Source organism: Rhyacophila brunnea, unplaced genomic scaffold (assembly GCF_057557595.1).
Source record: "Rhyacophila brunnea isolate RB1 unplaced genomic scaffold, BYU_Rbru_1.0 scaffold_15, whole genome shotgun sequence".
NCBI classification, from domain to species: Eukaryota; Metazoa; Arthropoda; class Insecta; order Trichoptera; family Rhyacophilidae; genus Rhyacophila; species Rhyacophila brunnea.
In genome coordinates, this window is record NW_028232806.1 from 22,686,286 (window position 1) to 22,708,228 (window position 21,943).

At 32.7% G+C, this 21,943-nt stretch overlaps 1 protein-coding gene across 1 annotated transcript in view; it reads left to right on the top strand.

Moving 5' to 3' along the window:
• Wnt2 (Wnt oncogene analog 2) overlaps positions 1 to 21,943 on the top strand; it is a 231,363-nt gene that overhangs the window by 187,360 nt on the left and 22,060 nt on the right. The window contains exons 3-4 of the mRNA XM_085942730.1: positions 17,844 to 17,972; positions 19,086 to 19,231. Coding sequence (XP_085798856.1) covers positions 17,844 to 17,972; positions 19,086 to 19,231 — 275 coding nt within the window. The remainder of the gene's footprint in view (positions 1 to 17,843; positions 17,973 to 19,085; positions 19,232 to 21,943) is intronic.

Consider the following 21,943-nt stretch of genomic DNA (forward strand, 5'->3'; position numbering starts at 1 on the left):
TTCTTCTCGATTTGCCACCCCAAGCGACGCTTAATCTGCCTACCCCCACGGGACGTCACTGAGTAATATTGTATACCCAGTTTGTGAGATATAGGTACGCATATTTTATGATCTTGGTATAGTTAATAATAGTAAGTATAATTTACTATTATTAACTGATGTATCGATTGCGTTATCAGCGTCAAATAAATCTCCGCCATATCGAACATTATTTTCGATGTGTTATAGCAATACGCTATTATGTTTATGATATAGCTACAGATTTTAATGAAATTTGTATTCAATTAGGCTCCCTCACTCCACTTGTTTACTTAGCGCATCTTTGCAGCGTTACGAAGGAGTAGGCAATAAAAGTTGGCGTGTGAGATTTTGTATGGAGATTATAATATGAAGGATCCGCCCCGACCGTCGAATCGGTCTGACGAGAGTGAGGCCGTCCCACGCGAATCTGGTGCCAGTAAATTTAATATCGGCCTGCCAAAATGTATTGGAACAGTGTGATTTGTTGGCCAGCGTCGTAGAATTTTGATATGAGTCAGTTTCTTGGTTCAGTTGGAAAAAATACTTGTTTTCAAAACACTTACCTTATACAAGATAATATAGAGACAAAAACCTCGAGGTACATAAATAAAACAAGTGAACCTAATAATAATATTTGTTCATTTAATTAGTATAATATACAGTCACGCTTTCAGGTTAAATTTAATTATAATCATCATTACGATCAGCCTGTTTCAATTCTTATAAGGCGTTTCAATCTGTATGTACATAATTATAAGTTACAACGTCGAGGGGTTCAATGCTTATAATCCGTTCACTGAGTGTTGTTGCCTTTTTTCCGATACCCAAATGGAATAAATATAATACCTATAATATTTTACATGTGCGCACGTTAATGTTACCAAAACTATGAGCAGAGTTAGTCCCGTTTCAGACGGGACACCGGTGTCGCGCTCGTCTATAATAAGGAGGCCTTTGTATTCGAATAAAGTGTCCATTGTTTTATGTTTATGAGAACGCCCCAGAGCTAATGAGTCAACGCGTGTCCGGTAGACTTTTCCGTCGGCCGCTACATTCTCAAGCCGCCGATACACCTGTTTTTATTATCGTAGCCAGTTTTATGTTCTAATTTATAACGCGACATTATGCGTTAACTGATTAGCTCTGAGGCGTTCATAAATATAATACAAAGGCCTGTTTATTCGAATACAAAGGCATTCTATATTATATCGAGCGCGACACCGGTGTCCCGTTTGAAAAGGGCCTAAGTTGAGCGAGTTTTATCACAGTACCCCCCTCGTAGTAAAATACTTTCAGGGTGTTTTCCTTTTGTTTTGAAAAAAACATGGTTCCAAGCATAACGATTAATCTAAATTGATACGTATCAGCCATTTTTTTTAAATACCTACCACATGGATACCTATGTTACACTTTATCAATTATACAACTTAAATTATATCACTTATGTATGTTTTCTTAATACATGGCAAACAGTCAATCACAACTTTTTTAGGATTTGATATTTGATTCGAAGTTTAAGATGATTTATTGATAGATGATCAGTGGCGTGCGATCTATAAATGCTGTCGATACGGCGCATGTTTAATTAATTATTCTATGATATTCATATTAAATAAGACTTAGTATCCCTGTATTCATAAAACTAATAAATACATTTAAAGACGTACCTACTAGCTGCCCGGTACTGCTCCCAATGGTGTGGTGCACGACTTATTATGTTTGATAGTAGGTACCTTTTTCATGCTTTGCAAACAGTTTTTCAATGTTTTAACACAACAATGACAATGTATAATTTAATTAGGAAGTAATAGCAACAGAACTAAATTAATTTGTTTAAAAAATATGTCATTGTGTATTCAGTAGAGATAATGTAATTAAAAATTGACATCGGTGAAAATCGGTGTGACAAAACATCTCAAAATACACCCTATGCTTTGAATACCTATATGATTTTGAAGAGGATGTCTGATCTTATAAATTAACGCACGCCGCTGGATGGATATTAATGAAATATGAGAAATAATACGTCTAACTAATAAAAATGCGAAATTTGTAAATAATGTTTACACTTAATATTATTATAAGCAAATTTAATTTGACTGTAAATTACATTATTTTTATAAAATAATAGATGTTATTTTATTTTTATTATTGAATCTTTCGTAATTTAAGAAAATAGTGAAAAACTTCACGGAAACTGAAGAAGCCGGTGTTAAAATTTATTATTATTTGATAATAGCGATTTTATATTGCCAAAACACGTTATAGATACAGATAACAAATAACTTATAGAAATGTAAATAAATAAGCGAGATTCTATTTTATAATGATACATGGGTAATGGTTATATTATTTAATTTAAAGCAAGTGAGCTTAAAGCTCTACCCTCTACGACAGCGTCTTCATGATGAGTCATGAGTCATAATTCATGACTGGCTACTGAAAGAAAAGTGAGGTAGCTGATAGTTACTATAATAATTCGTAAGCTCGAGGCGACATTCTTGTATAACGACCACCGTTAAAAAAACAGCATAAGTTATTTGTTTGTGAATATATTATTATATTGTAGAACTGAAAAGGTGGGTTTTTTTTTCATTTAAAAAAGTAATAAAACGAGTATTAATATAATATATTATATAACAGGTATAGTAAAAAGGTAAGTAAGTTGAGTAAATAGGCTTTAAAATTATATGCGAAATAGTTTAACAGTAGTATATAGTAGTAGAAACAATCAAATACACAGCCAAGCTTTGATCAAATCACATACATATATATTGTGATTAGGGAATCCAATCCCGAGCCAAAATTCTGATCCCGGGATTTCAGGATTACAATTTGACAATCCCGGGATTGACATTTTTTTCCATTGTTAATATAAAATTTTTATATTTACAAATAACATTGATAAAATCGGTAAAAATTAATCTAGTATAATTTATACTATTTGACATTTATTGTTAATATTGTATACGTTCATTCTTGGAAATACACAAGTTTAATGGAGTAAATAATATTGTAATATAAATAATAATGTGACTTTAATATGAGATTGCTGTTTCTGATAGTAAAGACATAATGAATGGAATAGCGAGATTTAAAATAGTAAAGCAAATAATCATGGCGTACTTATGGCCTTTCCGCATCATAAATCTAATTTTTTGACCATATCCGACCCTAATAGGATCATATAGGCCTCCACAGAGTAGAGGTTTGTATTAACAGATTTTGTTTTTTTTTACGAGAAATGGATGTCAGCCACTTGCTCAACCTGCAAAATCTAATTAGTCAGCCAAATATGAAACTGACGTAAAACTTATGATATCATGGTAGAATTACTTTGTTAAAAGTGCGAAGCATTGTTTTTTTCCAATCTTTCTCATTTTTAATAATTCAAATGAAAAAATAAAATGAATCGGCAACCTACGCATGGGTATAAATCAAACTTCATTCAACTCAGTTTATTTCTAATGTAGCTATTTTTTATTAAAAGTATTTTTTCTGTTTTATTTTCGCTTTTATTTTATTTTCCATAAAAATTGATAAAAAAAAATCAATACCGAAATCCCGGGATTATGTTTATCAATCCCGGGATTCATAGGTATCGAAAATAGCTCGGGATCCCGGGATTGGAATCCTTAATTGTGATCTTACCGGGAAAGAACCCGGCGCCCCCGGATGTGGAGTCAGTACCGTATGCATTATTCTGGAAATAATATATTGTTCACAGATGATCAGGACAGGTCAGAACACAACGTTGCCATGACAATAATAACAGCAGTGTATACAAAAATACTAAATTTGACGTTATATGTTATTAAACATAGTATTGGAGGAGGGTGTTGAGAATCTCGTAGATACTCGTACCTAAACGGATAATCGTCTCCACCGTCAATGAGCTTGACATTCGAGAAAGACTCTTTTCGGTAACATACCTCGGAGTGATTATGCCAATAGATAAAAAATCGTGGTATTTGGGTAAGGGGAAGGTTAGAGTGGATGACGAATAGTTCCAATCAAAATTTGTATGCTGAATGCTAAAACCAGAGGCGCCAAGTCATCAAGAAGGCTGCTCCCCGAGAGTTATGAGGTCTAGATGAGGAAGAAATACCTCAGTAACTACAGTGAAATATAAAAAATACAATTATAATATTTTTTTTATACATACTTATCAATTCTGTTCTAAAAAGCTACCTTGATTATCTATTTAAAGCTTAGATTTTTGGTTGTGACAGAGAGAATAAATTATATTACCGACGGAATCTATTCTCAGAAGCAATCGTTCAATAGACTGAGTGTTTCCTTTGTAGTAGATAATCCATCATCTATTAATAATTTTATGTATAAAGTGATATTCACTAATAATTCTTCATGCTATTAAATTTATTTAAAAAAAATGAGCAATGTGAACCAAATGCGTAACGTATAATAAACAATCATTCTATCATAAACTGGAATAGAAGTTGAATTTATATATTAAATTGAAATTATTAATAGTTTGTAGATGTCAGTGTTATCAGTAAAGATAGTTGTAGATTAATTCACAAAGACTCTACCTATTAACTTATGAGACCCTGTACATGTATCAGGAATCAACTTATTGCATATTTTTTTTTTACGAAGTATAGTTTACATGAACAGGATTATCGGCTTTGTAATAGTCGCGAAAAGCAGAAAACGCTGGGCTGCAAATAAACCAGTCAAAAACTAAGTATATGATCAGCACACGCGATCAGGTACCGCTGCAGAATATAGACATAGGACAGCATGCATATGAAGGGGTGGACAAGTTCACGTATCTCGGATCCAGCCTAAATACCCAAATATAATAAAAATCCGCCTTATCTCCGGGAATAGATGCTGGCATGCCTGCAAGCGACTAGTGGGGTCGAAAATTCTAGGCCGAAGAAGTAAACTTCTAATTTATAAAACAATTATAAGGCCAGTGGTCACTTATGGCTGTGAGATTTGGTGCTTAACTCAAAACGAGGAAAACAAATTAGCTGTCTTCGAGCGCAAAATACTCCGCAAAATCTTTGGACCCACGTTGGAAAATGGGAACTACAGAATAAAAATGAGCCACGAGTTGGAAGAGCTGATTGAACAGACAACAATCATAAGATACTGTAAGTCCCAAACACTACGATGGGCGAGACATGTGGAGAGAATGCCTGAAGTTAGAGCGCCAAGGATCATGACGAAGTGGCTACCCCAACGGAAGAGACCCAGAGGCTGTCCAAGAAGGAGATGGGCTGACGCCGTAGAAGTGGACTGGCTTCATATAGGAAGACCCGGTAACTGGAGAAGTGTGGCGAGAGACCGGAGTGAGTGGAGAGCGGTTGTGGAGGAGGTCAAATCCCACCCCGGGATGTAGCGCCGTGGAAGAAGAATAGTCGCGAAAAATTCCGAATTCCTCCAAGGCCACCAAATTGACTGTCAACAAATGCAAGATATTGACGCTTGTGTGAGTAAATGGCGTGAATCTATCTATATCATAGTATGCAATAATTAATTATCGATGTATTATCAATACAATCTCAAAGAAATCAAAATAGTTATATCGGTAGTTAAATAGTATTAGGATGATGTCGGCATAAAGCATGATGATCATCGCTTTTATTTCTTTAATATCAAAACTTCTTCGTGATTGTTTATTAAATAACTTGGGAAGATTAGATACATTGACAAATGTTTAATACACACCCAAGCATATTTTTCTTTCTGAAGAATTATTTTGTTTAATTCATAAGATTTTTTTATATGAAAACACGTGTCTCAAAACACTATTATATCGCAGCCTAAGTACCTACAAGGGTACAGTTTTCGACAAAATGTCAATTTTGACTTGTGAATTACAAAATATGGAGAATCAATTGAAATTTATGGGAAAGGCTGTACTATTTTTGCAGAAATTTATTTTACCATAATATTTCAGATAAATTTCTATGACATCAACATGAATATCAAAGGAGTATAATTGTTTTAGTGCAATACTATACTTTATTACATACATTTATTTAATTTGCATATGGGAAGGAATTTAATGTGGTTCTTTATAATTATACACAAACTGTTAATTTTTTAGGATATTTTCATAATAATTATATATAAATATTTTATAAAAGTATCTAATTACTCTCTTATTGGTATCCAAAAACTTTATCAGCCATTTTCTCCCAACAGGTTTTTGTCAAATAGTGTACCTACCCTTGTATTAAGGCAGCGATATAAGTACATATCTAGGTAGATAGATATTATACCTACATATTTTAATTTTTATTATTAAAATGCTTTATTTTATACAATTATTGTAGGTATGTAAAAACTATTTGTATTTTAAATATACAATACAATTGTTGAACCCACTAGACATAATAATAATTTATATATTATTACGATATGTACAATTATATACTTACGATATATTAAATAAAGATTTTAACATTTTGGTACTCGTATAAACTAATAGTAGGCCGTTCTGAAGACAAGGATACTCATCGAATGTACTTGTATTCAAGAATTACTGACGTACAAACAGTACATCTTCAGTACTCAGTTATATTTAGATTAGGTTTTAGTAAGTTCTGTTAAGCAAAACGATATGCTCTGAATGGACATGCTTTCAGTTTATTTATGCATCTGAGTGATCTTCTTTTGTTGTACGAGGCAGGTGCGCCTTTGACGGAAAATCTCACAGAGAACAGATACGGATTTCAGTAAAGTTGGCCGTAAACATAAAAAGGATCTAGATAATAAACGTAATATATTTGTTATGTATACAGAAAAGTTTCTTTTGATAAACATGTATTTTATTTGCCTAAGAATTTAGATTTAAATGCAACAAAATTTTCTTCAAATAAATGGTCGACTATTTTAAATTCGTATAAAACACTGCGTCGCCAAAAACCTTTCCGATGAAAATTATATCACGGTATTGTTGTAGATCAATTTGATTTCGTACTTATACCTATATACAATTGTCTATAGACACTGTAAAATAATGACTGGGGGGGCTAACAGGGCTCTAGCCTGGAGACCCGGGCTTAGGGAGGGGGCACGCGTGGCAGGTCGACCTGTTAAGTAATATAAACACACACATCAATTACTCTAATACTAATAAAAAAATATTTTATAATTATTTTTAGTGCGTTTCTCGACTAATAAAAATGGCTTTTTATCCAATATGGCAAAGGGTCGCATGTTACTTGGCTATCACAAAATGGAGTTGCAATCAGGCACCGTAATATGATTCCGAGTGCCGATAATTCAAGTGGATTTATTTAAAAATACCAAAATTCGCTTGAAAATACACATAATAGACATTATTTTACACGGAGCCTGTAGTTCCATAAAATACCATTTTTGGAACACTACTGCAGAACCATTGATGAATTTAATGTAGGTATATATATATATATATCATATGTACTGCCTTTAAATTTAGCGATATGTTGGGGAACCCACCAAAGATCATGGCCTGGGCGCTCGCTTCAAGGTGTGGGGGCCATGCTTAAAATATATGTATTTATATACTCAGCCAATAACAAAAAAAAATAACACCTAAGATAATATGAGTAATGAACTAATGACCAATGATTTTGAACCTTCTCCCAAAATGGAGTCTTCTGTAATTTTCCTATAAAAATGTTGAAGCTAATTTCAGTTTCACATAAGTTCCACTTTTGTATGCAACAAAAATAACTTCCTACTTTAGTATTAACATTACTACGGCTATGTGTTAAGTAATTACCGAACTGGTCTTGAACCTGCATCCATCGATGAAGGTATATTTCAACATTCTTTAAAATTGTGTATTAGTCATTAAATACCAAATATTTAAATTAACTGTTAATGATATCAAAAATATCGGTGATATTTTCCGAATCGAACTTACTTATATATACTTTGGAGGTTCCAGAAACAATAACAGTAATTTAAATTTTTGAAAAATGTCTTGTTTTTCTTTGATATATATAATTTCTAAAATTATATTATAAAATATTATATAATATTATTATTATTAGTGCCAACAAACAACATTATAAAAAATACTTTTGAAATGATACTACAAGAACATTTTTTGATGACATGCCAATATTTTTAGAAAATTTAAATTGCTGTTTTGTTTTGGTTATTACCAGTACAATTACTATCCATGCAGAAATTTCCAAAGGTCGTATTTCAATTTCTATTAGGTATTGGCGGCCATTATTATCGTTTACACACTAAACTTTTTATTTCTGTTCATGGAAATATTATTTTCATTAAGTACGAGTATATAAGAGTGAGAGGATCTTTTTATATACCGTAAAAGTATAACCTTATATTATACCTATTGAAAATATATTAATCATGGACAGAAATCATAAGTTTAATATGTCATAGTTTAAATGAGAATCTCAATATTAATAGTGTTTCAATGATACAAAACGATATGCACATTCTTAATACAACACTGTCGAAGCTTTACTTTATAGCTTGTCTAAAGAACTTTCATTCGGACATCAATGGTAAAGCAGAGCAGCGAAGCTTTATTCATTCAATTTACGAGCGAGAGCTTTTCATGAGAGCCTTGCGAATGGCGATTGCAACAGAAACCAAAACGTTTAATAAAAATTTAATACATCCGCTTTGTGAAATCCGTGAAATCATCTTCATTTTACATGGCGCATTGAATTGATTTGTTTGAGTAATTTTCTTTATAGAGATAATAATGTTTAACAGTTCAAATTGTGAAATCTTCTGACTGTGATAAAATGAAATTTCAATATTGATATATTATGTATATCATTATCTGTCTTTGAGAAAAAGGACAATCAAATAAATTCAAGTAACTACTGTCATTCAATGATTAATATTATAGTTAATATGACAACGTTGGCAATTTATTACAAAATTTGTAATTTAAGGAAACAGATCATTATTGATACCATGAGATTGTGATATATCCCCGATATTTAAAAAAAACTTAATAAGATAAGCTCGCATTGATTTTTTCGAAACTGCTGTTCTTATCTTCACGGTATCATTTGACTTAGCACCCTTTTTATCGACATAGCAGACGATAATATATTTTATTTAGGATATTCTTGAGAATCAATGATATTTTTCACGAGTAATGTCAACGAGAACTTTTTAATAGTGAGTCAACGTAAAGTTATAAGTAGTTTAACAAAAACTCGTTTGGGTTTATAACGTATTGAGTTAAAACGGATGAGGCGAGAGGAATAATTAGAAAATTATAATAAAAACTCGCGTAATGTTTTTATGTAATGTAAAATTACTTAGGTTGTAATGTTGTTTTAAACATTTTCTCCATTATAAATGGCAGGATTTATTCATTTAAAACATTAATAGGTTCTTGTCTTGTTTACAGGAAGCCAGCGGCAAACAAATTTTGAAAACAGCTGATGTAAACGAGCCACTTTTTACGGCAATTTGATACGGCAATTGTATCGCCGGTAATAGTTCCCCAAAATACGACAATAGTGTAGTCGTCTACGTTGCCGAAACTTTACATCTATTGCATTTGTTTCTGACAGCATGGGTTGGTCAATATATCGAAATACGGCAATAATTGCTAAATAAATCTATTTCATTCTCACTCTGCTGCATATGTGCGTCTCTATTTTTGATCTCACACCTAGTAACAATAAAAACATTAGTGACAGCCGATTTGACAATACATTGTTATAATTTTTCGCCGTGTCGTTATTAATATTATTATGGTTTTATTACTAATCGTTAATTCACACTACGTACAATGAATAAATGGACAAATGACAGGGTATTGGAGCTTATTAATGAGGTTTATTTACTTCCGAAGCCATGGAACATCGAATCCAAACTATAATGATCCTAATATGAAAAGGCCAACTACAAAGCTGCACAAACGTCAAATTTCACTATACGTCAAATTTTTACATTCTTTTAAAGTTTTTAAATAAATACTTATCAATAACTAATTCCTGGTTTATATTACTTATTGTTTCACGTTTGTTTAAAAGTAGCACCCGATCCATATCCTTTTTTCATTTTGGATTAATTTGTTTATGTGATTATTTATATGGTGCAGAAACTTCATTGCCGGCCGTTGTTGTCACGTGTACTCACAACATACATCAGCCTCACTTGCCAGACACTGATGACGGGTTATACATTGCCCAGCAACTGGGCAATAGTTGCATCATTTTTTGGCAATTGTATCAGCAATCTGCAATTTTTGATGCTCATTTACGGGCCCCTTTAGGTTAGGTTTTCATTCTTGAATTCATGAATTTTGCCAAAATCAGCTATGAAAATTGGCGCGGTTCCCGTTTGGTTTCCTGTAAACCGACTTGTATCCAATAATAGAATATTTGGTATGTAAAATAGACTTTTCCACTGTCAATAAATCCATAGAGATGTACGCACGTTTTAAAAATCATAGAAGTAGGATTTATTGTACTTTATTAATAGATATGTCACTGTCTAATAGTTTATAAAATGCATTACTGAACAAAAGAATTTGCACCCTTATATCGCCGAATTCTAACATCGAATTTTAATAAGTTTTAACACTCTTCCTCGAAATATCAAACAAAATGTTGTGTAGAACTTTTATTATTTGCATCTTATTATGCTATATTTAAAAAAATAATAATCACAAGATAAACAGAACTTTTTATATACAACGTTTTTAAATTTTCTGTTGAATCATATAAACTTGACTTGACTAGCTTAAACGATCAAAAAAAATTGTACTCGATAGAAATAACACTGAAATGTCATTTTGACTTTCATATTGATTTCCATAGTAACGCACGTATGTATTAATATTTTAGTTGCTAGGACCCCAGACCCTAGCAACCAATAATAGTGGATTGGATTACGGATTTCTTCCGAATACGACCTAATAAAAACGTTGTTAAATAAACAGTGACTAAATAATTATTTTAATAAATTTATTTCCAAACCATTTTGATGAGGAGATGGAGACGTATTTAACGATGAAATCAAAAAAGATACTATAATAAACTTATGTTACCTGTATATCTAGCTTGAATGATTATATTATGTTATTTTACTGAATGTGTGGGATATATAATAAACGTTTTGAAATGAACTGAAATCCAATTGTCTGGAAGCGTGGGAGAGAGGCGAATCATTTAACGTGAGAAGGAGATGGATATACTAATTGCGATGCACTTTATTGCATTTTGATGGGATTAATTCCAATCAATACATGTGATTAATATAACGCCTCCTTATCAGTGGCTTACCTCAATAATATTTTTATAAAAGACGTACCAAGAATAAATAATAATATTATTGTTTATCATATTTTGAAACTCAAAAATTTACAATTCGTTTATGACTCGGTATGTAAGCAATAAAAATGCAGGAGATTAAGTCAAAACTGGTTTCTGATGGTCTTATAACTAGAAATTGGCTGCAATTTAGCTAAGATTAATAATTCTTTTATATGTCATGCTTTTGCATATATTTGATTAGCTGTAAGATTCTAGCATTCCATAAAGTATATTATGTTCTGCTGGTGAGCCATTACTGACGTCACACCTGCGCATGGCACCTGGAGAGAGGATGCTAGGTATTGAAAGTTCCTGTTACCTGATAATTGTTGCAGGTAACATCAGTTAGGATTGCGTCCCTCGCCAGGCTGACCGTTTCATTTTAATTCTTTCTTTGTTAAGTCGTCACCATTCATCAAGAATATTATTAGGTAAAAATACAAATTATATCAATATATCTAAGTACTAACAGTTTATTTTAAAAAATGATTCAGATTTTCAGCAGAAATGGCAGTTAATTTAGCATATGATACACCACTGTTATTATATTTCTTTGATTGCATTCATTAATTTTATGTAAATGGTTCGAATCATTACAAAGATTTTATTTTATTTTGATAATACAAAATCGCGTGTACGGAATTATGCAGCCAATATTACATAGGTACACTACAATATAATAAATTCATTTTATTGTCGATAGTTAATAATAGTTACATTTTTAATGTTTATTGATCCAGTATAAAAAAGATAAGAAATCTTGATTGAATAATTGCAGGAAAAATCAATGAATTATCTCTGCTAGAAGATTGTAATTTCAAGCGTTAAAACTAGGTACTTATTAAATTTCATTCACCGATTAAACGACAGCGATCATATTGCATTACATTAGGTATTTATTAATATTTAAACTATGATATATATTTTTTAATAAAGATATTTACCAAACAAACACACAAATAAGATAATATATAAAGTAAGAATAATGGAACACAATAGTAACAGAGAGAAGTCCACAGACTTATATCTTAGACACTATTAAAAATATATATATACAGAAACGTATATCAAAATTCACCCTTATGTACATGGAAAAGAATCTCTCTCCAAATTGGCATCACCAATGACAGGTTTGTTCCACCTACATCTTGGGAGAACAAGCAATACTGGTGTTACCGATTTATTAGATAGTTTTTTGCGGATACACAGTAAGCACAATCAAGGGTTGCAAAACAGGGGGATCGTATCCTTATGTACAGCAGGCGGCAGAATCAAGAGACGGCCTCAGGTTACTTCTCGAGTTTGTATCTGCAGTGACCGATGATTGATTCGGAGTTTTTTTCTGATTGATTCATTCTTAATCATATTAAGTTGCAAAAAAGTTGGGTAATGAAAAATATGTCGCCAGCCTGAATATAAAAAAATGAGTTATTGGAGTATGCGATGTTATTGATTGTAAATTTACGAATAATACTCGTAAACTAGTAACTAACTAACTAAAAAACTAACTAGTAAAAACTTTGTTAATACAAAGCTCTACGAACGCCCATATATTAGGATCGGACAAGGTCGAAAAAAAACTCTTAAGTATACAATACTTATATAAGAGATTTTTTTCGACCATTACACCACCTCAAGTAACCAGAGAACTCGGAAACAATGGGAGCTGAAATACCTAATGGGTAAGGAGAAGCAGGCAACCGATCTCGAGTAAGGAATAATATTGAATAAATTTAAACGCGTGTCAAGAATACGTCATGCGTCGAATACTGACAACTGCTCTCGGTTTATGCATTGACGCTCGTTTAATATTGGTGTATTACACAAACTATTCCACATCTATAATGCGTGGTTCATTTTCGCAGGACACTCACACATTCAAACCACTGCGTCAAAATTTACTGTATTGGTATACTTGTCTTATAGCCTATCGGAATTCTATTTATTATCTGTTCTGTGCAAATAACGAATGGTTAACTTATTAGGCTATCACTATACACTCAGATGTTTAACTGCACATCAGGGTTATAATGAAGAATATTGGGTACTGATCGGTTATCAGGAATACAGCGGAAAACACATTTTGAAAATAGCCGATAAACTGGAGTATTTGTTAGGTTAACCTAACCAAACCTGACCTAACCTAACTCAACCTAACCTAACCAAAACTAATCCAAACTAACACATAATCCAGTATATCGGGTATTTTCAAAATGTGTTTTCCGCTGTATTCCTGATAACCGAACAGTACCGATTATTGTAACTACCTATTAACCGCTACCCTCCGCTAAATTAGGGCAGTATTTTTTCCGCGCCTATTCTAAATTTTAAACAATGTTATATAATCATGGCCAATAGAAAGTCAGTTTTTAGTTGTTGTTGAATATCGCATAATTTACAAAAAATCTCGACAATAATTCATACATTTTAATCCCAGATTTTATGGATAAGTCAGTGTTTTTATAAGTGTTAAAAAACGTTTAATGAAATAATACGCACTGTTAAAAAATCCTGATGTCTCTAAAATGCACAAAAAATTAGATTATCATAGACAAAATAGTCTGACTTTGAATTAATTACAACAGATCGCTAATCCAAAATTACCGACGCGTCAAAAATGAACTGACAGTCGTGATTTTTCCATAGAGATTTTTTTTTGAATTTTGAATGCAGTATCTCTTGACAAGTGTGTAATACAAGACGCTGACGTTAGGCGGTTGGGCGGCGCTGGTGGGCCGATTTTTATCGAAAACACATTCTGGAGGCAATCGGCTGGATAATCGTCCAGAAAAAAACTAATACTGGTTTACTAATCTAACATAACCTCAAAATCGTTTCCACATATTATTTATAACGAACATTTAATTATTGCTCATTCGGAGCGGAAGACATTCGGCTATGCACCCACGTGAAGCCACCTCGTATTTTTCTGCTTAATACACAATAAAAATAATATATTGTGAAGTTTTTGATTAGGAATGGTGCTCGTGTTTATCGTTTACCTACCTATTTGTTTGCAGTGTGGTAACTTGCACTGCTTTTGCATTTTTTTTCTTTTTTAACGCTAGAATAGACCATGTTGCTTAAAGGCTTTTTCCAACGTCTTTGCTCATAACCACGGGTACCTCTAATTCTAAAACAAACCATATACCTACAAAGATTCGCGCCAAAACTTTTATAGTCCTATTTGGCAACCGTCAAAATCAAAATGTTCTCAATGTTTATAATATATAAATGTATTAACATGTTTTTTTATTATTATTGAGTCACCTGACAGTAATCAAAAATTCAAACTATGTATATAATTTAAATAATAAAGTTAAAAGTAAGATGTAGATAAAAAGAAACAGAGTGGAGGTCCATATTGACATATTTTAGTTTTTACTGGAAATATATGTTATAGTGGAAAAATTAACCTTTAAACATTCGCAGATGTGATTTTTGTTGGTGCGCACAAATTATACAGGGCGAGTTTGATTGTCGTTGCGGCTTCTATTTCCGACTTCACTTAAATTATTATGCATAATATGACATCGCTTTCTCTCGCGTGGCGTCGCTCCGACTATGACTTATTTTTTTGTCAAAACAGTCGAACTGCACGCTAATGTGGTATGTGGTAATGCGCTGGCCTTCCATCACGGAGTTCTGGGTTCGATTCTCAGTGAGCTCAGAATATTAAGTACATTATCTAATTCTAATATGTAAATTCCTCAGGCCTGGGAGTTTTACCACTCTTATTGGGTTTCACGGCCTGTTGTGGTGTTTAATAAAGAAACAAAAAAAAATCAGCATATTAGGTTCATACTTCCAAACACACAGAAAGCACAAAACAACTGTGAATTTGCCACTTCTTTGTTTCGAATGGGCGCATGTTGCACATAAACAATGTTAGATGATTCACTTTTTATTTAAGATAGGTATATTAATTTTGAGTAACGATTACTACTCCTAAATACATTTCTCGATAGTCTCATAATATCATATTGTGAATTCTGGTATTTTTTACATTTTGATTTTGACAGCCACAAAATAGGACGACGAGATTTTGGTGTGAAACTTCTTACAGTATTATAGGTAAGGTGCATTGGGGTAATTCCGAATATGGGTATATTCCGAAAGTTCAAAAATTCTACCAATCGAAGCGATATTTTCCTATTGGCAACATTAAGTCTAGAAGCCATGTTCATTGTGATCGCTTCGTAAGTCGTCGCTAGTCGCTAGTGTCAACAATGCGTGCATACAATCAAGTTTTTTCGGAGAAGTGTTTTTCGCGCCATTTTTGCTGATTCGTAATTACCCCAACTTACATATCTCGGAATTCTGGTAAGTTATTTGAATAAGTGATTGCTTTTACGATAGATTATCGTTTTTTACGAATTCGTCAGAGGAGCACAACGTCCTAACTGTGTTTTTAATTTTTTTTCGGAAATACCCCTTTGGGGTTATTCCGATACATATTCACTCCGCAATAGCCCACTTAACTTTTTCATAGCAATTGGCAGTGATTCTCAATCTGTAAAGAAACTAAAATTATATCTAATTTAGATGTACATAATATACTTAATTAAATTAATATTAAAGTAAGTAAATTTAGCGTCGTCCTAATAAGAAGCTATCGCACGCCCTATTATAATCTTGGGTATGTGTGGTAACGCCAGCCTTCACTTAACAGCATAACTAGTGTATCCGACATCATGAGCGAATATAGCAATGCTGATATTATAGATTATCTTGATTTTGAAGAATTGATGGATGAATACTCTGAAGATGATTGAAAAATATACAAGGAAGAACCGAGGTCACAAAAAAAAACAAAAGATGTGAAATATGGTGAAAGTTTAACTGAGGAAAAGATACTCACCAACAACGATTCAAATTCTCTCTGTACTAAGAGGTGTTGGAAAAAAAGTTAAGGTAAAGAAAATCAAGCGGATAAAACAGACAAAAAAAAACGAAGAGAAAAGACACATTGAAAGAGATGACAAAGACAACGTTGATGTTTTTATAAAAGGAAAAAATATGACAACTAGAGAAGACTCAAAAGAAAAAGACAAAGATGAACAACTGCTACTAAAACTGAAAAATAAAGATATAGTATACAAAACTCAAGAAAAGGACCCTGCCATGAAGGAAAATTACAAATTAAATGATTCAGTGCTTGTCAGATATTCAATCAGAAAAAATGGAGGTACTATATTGGGTTCATAGAAGAAATAATAAAACATGAGGAAACATACTTCTCTATCAACTTCTTAAAAACTATGAGACCACAGCAGCAGCTAACCTTTATTACGACCGAAAGAAAAGATAGTGACAACGTTCCAGAGTCATTAATAGTGAAGAAGATAGATATACAAAAAATGTGCCGATGAAATAGAATATTACTTATGTAATGATAAAGATAGAATTTAATTTGACTGATTGCGTACCAAACCAATAGATCATTATTATGTATATGTGAGGCTTTCAGACCATGTCTTAAGCAATTCTGTTATATTTTTTTAACAGTGTAGCCCGCATTTTAGTTTTAGGTTTGCTAGCAGGAATAAATTATAAGTTTATGCCATAAAAGTAGATGAAAATGATTAAAAACACAAGTTCCTACTTTGATTTAACATTTTTAATGTTGACTAATTTAATTGTATGGTTATGAAGAAAGTTTATTTTGCTATGCAAAAAGCAGTAAGTAAACAAAAGATATCTTTATAAAAAATATTGTTCTATCAAGGTAGTCAAATAAGAATGTAGACTCAAATAAAAATTGATTTTTAAAATTATCACCTTCTTTGATTTTCCTCGTCTTTATTTTAATGATTTAAGGTACTTGTGTCATATTGGGATATTTTTTCTCTTTATTTGTCACCGGTGGGAACAAAACTGGTAGTAACAACCGGGAATAAACCTACTCTGCTCCATCCCGTTCCACAATCCCTTTAATCCTAAGTTCTTAACTGAAATGTTGAGAACCACTATCTTTTTTTGGGGTAATTCCGAACTAATAGTATCAAAAGTTAGGGATTTTGGATACTATTAACAAAATTGATGATATTTTGTGTTAGGATTAATTACGGTCAAAAAAGAAAGGTAAACCTTCGGTCAAAGTGCAATAAAATCAACTTTTGAATAATTTCGGAATTACCCCAAGATAGTTCGTAATTTCCCCAATGCAAAAAAAAAATGACTCAATATTTCAAACCCTCAATTTAAATAACACAACTATATATTCAAGAATCTAATATCTATTTATCATACATCTTTTCTTTAAGTACACAGAGGTAAAACAATAATGGCAGTAAATATAAAACACTTTGAATAATTAACCGAAATATATAACCTCTAGTCATCTCATAGAAATTCCTGTCGGAATTACCCCAATGCACCTTATTCTGTTTATTTTCGTATGTAGCCTTCGCGGCATTAAAAGGCGTTGTCATGCAAATAAATGCAATGATTTTTTAAGGATTATAACTTTTGATAGCAATACTTTTGATAACAAAAATCCCAATTTAAATGGAATGATTTTTTTATTTTCAGGTTCACGAGAGGCTGCATTCACTTACGCAATAGCTTCAGCGGGGGTTGCGTACGCTGTGACGGCCGCCTGTGCAAGAGGGGACATCCCCGCGTGTGGATGCGACAGGAGACGGGAACCCCATCCGCCAGGTAAGATTAACCACGCCGTGGTAAAAATTCATTACTAAAACAATGACTAAATAAAATAAAAAAGAGTATTATTTTTGAGATTACGACGGTCTTCGTAGTCAGATGCATAATGCAGTGGCTTCTGATACTAGGGGTTCCGTATTCGATTCCCTATGAGGTCATAATATAAATGTATACTATGTATATAGTCTGGGTGTTTCTGTGACGCGCTTCACTACTTCCTAACACATTATTTTTTAACCATGTATGATCATAAATTATTATATGCATCCACAGTGTGGAAGTTGTATTAATATTTTTTTTACGAGAAATGGATGTTAGCCACTTGCTCAACTTATTAAATTCATAATATGGATCCAAGGAATAGTTAACAAACAATATGTGAATTTGACCAGGGATTATAACCCCGGATCCACGAAATTATAGCCGACGCGTAACCGTTCGGCCATCGTGGGAGACCCTAAAACTGCCATTAAGCTCTAAGAGGCCATCCATGGACTGAAACCGTATAAGGTTTAGATCCGTGTGCCATACTAAACTTATGATTTTTGGTCATGAAAATATATTTTTCACTAAATTTGTAAGTGTAAGTATATGGTATGAACGGATACGATCAGATGGTTGTAATATACTTTGTGGAAATATATTTCCATGACCAGAAAAGATAAGCTTAGTATAAGCATACGGTTCGGAACCGCATACGGTTTTAGTCCATGGATGGCCTATAAAATAATATTGACATGATAGGATTTTTGACTAAACAGTTGTAACTGTTATGCTAGAAACACATTACCATCTCGTCGCGTAAACTCACGCTAAGCTTGCGGCGCGTGTAAAAATAGCGGTTTTTTACTGAATTTACACGAGTTTTCTCGAGTAGTGTGATCTCACGTTCATGTAAACCAATTTTAATGGGTTGCAAGCTATGAATGGTAGGTAATTGACACAATGTAAGTATTTCTAAGTTGTCAATTTGTATAATTGAATGATCTGATTGTCCTAGCATATGAGATCGCGTGATATGATGGTACCTAATGTGTTTCTAGCTTTAGTTGTATATTGTAATTTTTCAATAGGTAATGTTTTTATTAATGGATTGTCCAACTATATCAGTATCGGCCGGTGGATGGCGCTGGGGAGGGTGTGGCGCAGACGTAGCATACGGGGCGAGATTCGCGCGAAAGTTTTTGGACGCCAGAGAGCTCGAAGGAGACGCAAGGAGCCTCATGAACCTGCACAACAATCGCGCTGGGAGAAAGGTAAATATTTGTCCAGTTTATTTTGTTAATAAACACTGTCAATTGATTAATACCTTTTCTTTCATGAAGTTACGAGAATCAAATTGTGGCACGCCCCAAAGGTCTCTAGAACCCTGCAATCGTATACACAAATGAATAAATAATACCAATACGATGTCTCTATCATTTTTTTATAATTCATATCCCCATATATTATAACAACTATTATTATATAATTTTATCATAAACTACATTATTTGAAAACTAATAAACACATGGATTATATAGTACCTATGAGAGAGGGCGTAAATTAACTTATTCAATATACCTTCCTGAAACCATTTTTATACTGTCGTATGTTTTATATTATATAATTTATACTAATTGTTTATCCACCAATACTTCGATGATGACTTTCTAAAAAAATACGTTGATTTCCCCCGTTTAATTGTTAGGCACTTATAATTTATTATACAAAAGACACAATATCAAAGATGTTGACGAAAACTATCGATAGAGATAGAGCCTAAACATATAAAAATGAGGTAAAAAAGTACGATACCAATTTTCATATAAACTCTGAGATGAGAAACAAACTTACTTAATACCTATTTATTTTTTGCATACAAATATTAGGCTTTCGTATCTATTGGAAAAAGTTTGTGATGTAGCTTACTTGAACTATCTATTAATTTTATTGAATTAACTATTTTTTTATTCAACGAATAATTCACAAGACTTAAGAATGTAATATTCTAAGTATTGAATATACACAATTTTGAAAACACTTAAGGTATAATCTTTAGTAAATAAGTAAACATATAATTATTACATTATTAAAGTCTTTCAATGTGGAGGTCTTGTCAATCTGATATCGACAAGAAATTATTACAACGTTCAATTGACATTTTCAATATTAATACAATAAAATGCAATCAAATTGTCAGTTAAAGATTTATGGGCAAAGTTGATTGTCGATTTAAAATACAGCGGTCATTTACGATCTTAGTATAAATGCATTACATTAGGTGAACGTTAATAGTATTGCAATAAATCAAATACATATTATAATTATGGAGAGATATGTAATGCATATATTTAAATGTATACAATTAGTTTCTTTATATGATGAGAATATACTAATTAATAAAATTAAACAGAGATTTTTATGATATTTTTAATCGCTGAATTGATTAGCTAGATGCAATATATTATTTAGGAATTTGGTCTTATCTATTTTATAAATATTTCCGTCGATTCATCCAGTGCTCGAAATGGAAAATTTTACAAACCAGAGCGCTTGATAGTTTCCGAAAATATTAACATATTTTTCTAATTTTATGCATATTTTATAAAAATAAGTGTGTTTGATTTTGTGTTATATGACCAAGCTAGTACTGATGATCAAATTAACTTGACTCCACGAGACGGAGCGATAATTTCGGGGATTTAACGAACCAGAACTACGCACCGGTTCACTTCGGTCCATTTCGAGCCCTGCATTCATGACAACGGGGTGGAATTTTGAAAGTCAAATTTAAATGAGTAACATTTGAAAAATCTCATAACTTCGTTAAGTTTTACGACAATTCAACATATTATGAATTAAGAAAATTTTTAAATAAAAAAGGATTGTGGAGAACTTATTGTGCTATCTTTAAAAATTATAGCCCATTTACATATGCGTGGATTTACTGCTGGCAGTACGTATAGTCGCGACCAAAATAATAAAATGCAAATTTATACACGTATTGTCGTGCATGTTGCAACACTTATTTTCACGCGATTGTTGTAACTTGCGTGACATGTGCGCATGTGTAGCAAAACGATGCCGGTAACCTTAGCAGCGAACCATACTATACAAACAACACCAGACAGCATATTTATAACAACAACAAATGTGTCTCGCTGACACTTGGATAATCCGCATTTTTGTGTTTGCACAGTTCAGCGCTCAAAATGGTAAAGTTTACGAACCTAAAGAACGAACCTTACGAACGAAAAATAAAGTGGGTTAGATTTTCTATTATATGGTCTATCTAGATTCTAGCTCAAACGGTCAAAATATTTTTTTCCATGAGGCGGAGCGATCATTTTACAACTTTCACGGGCCGAGACAGTGCTTCGGTGCGCTCCGGTCCATTCCGAGCGCTGAAACAGATTGTCGCGATAGCTTAATTTACACGTTATTTCTGGCAGTAAATCTATGCACGTGTATGATATGCGCTATTATGCACTAAAAATTTAAAATATATATATATTAGGAAAGCCCCAGAGACATACCTATATAAAATATTAGACAGAGTTGCTTTCGAACACAATTATTTTCATATTCAGGAGAAGGGGTTTACTGTTAAGCTATCGCAAGTAGCTAAGATAAGAGATTCCGTCTGGATAATAGGAGACGTATGTTATAATTTAAGCTAGCGTACGACTTTCTAGATCGATATTCTTTGTGTTTTGAGGTCAGTGGCGCACCCAGGATTTAATATTGGGGGGGCCCAAGGAGGAGAATGTAAATTAGTCCCATAGGCTCTTTTTCTTCTTCACAGCTTAATTTCTCGTTTATCTGTCTTTTGTCTATTGCACTCGGTGTACCTATACCATGGTCCCTACATCTTGAAACGGGCCCTCAGGCTAGGATATTTGGCGGGCCCCCTACCTACCGCTAACTGCTACTGAAATACTACATTAACGTTTTTCAAATTTTGTTTTAGTTCAAATTAAGGGTAC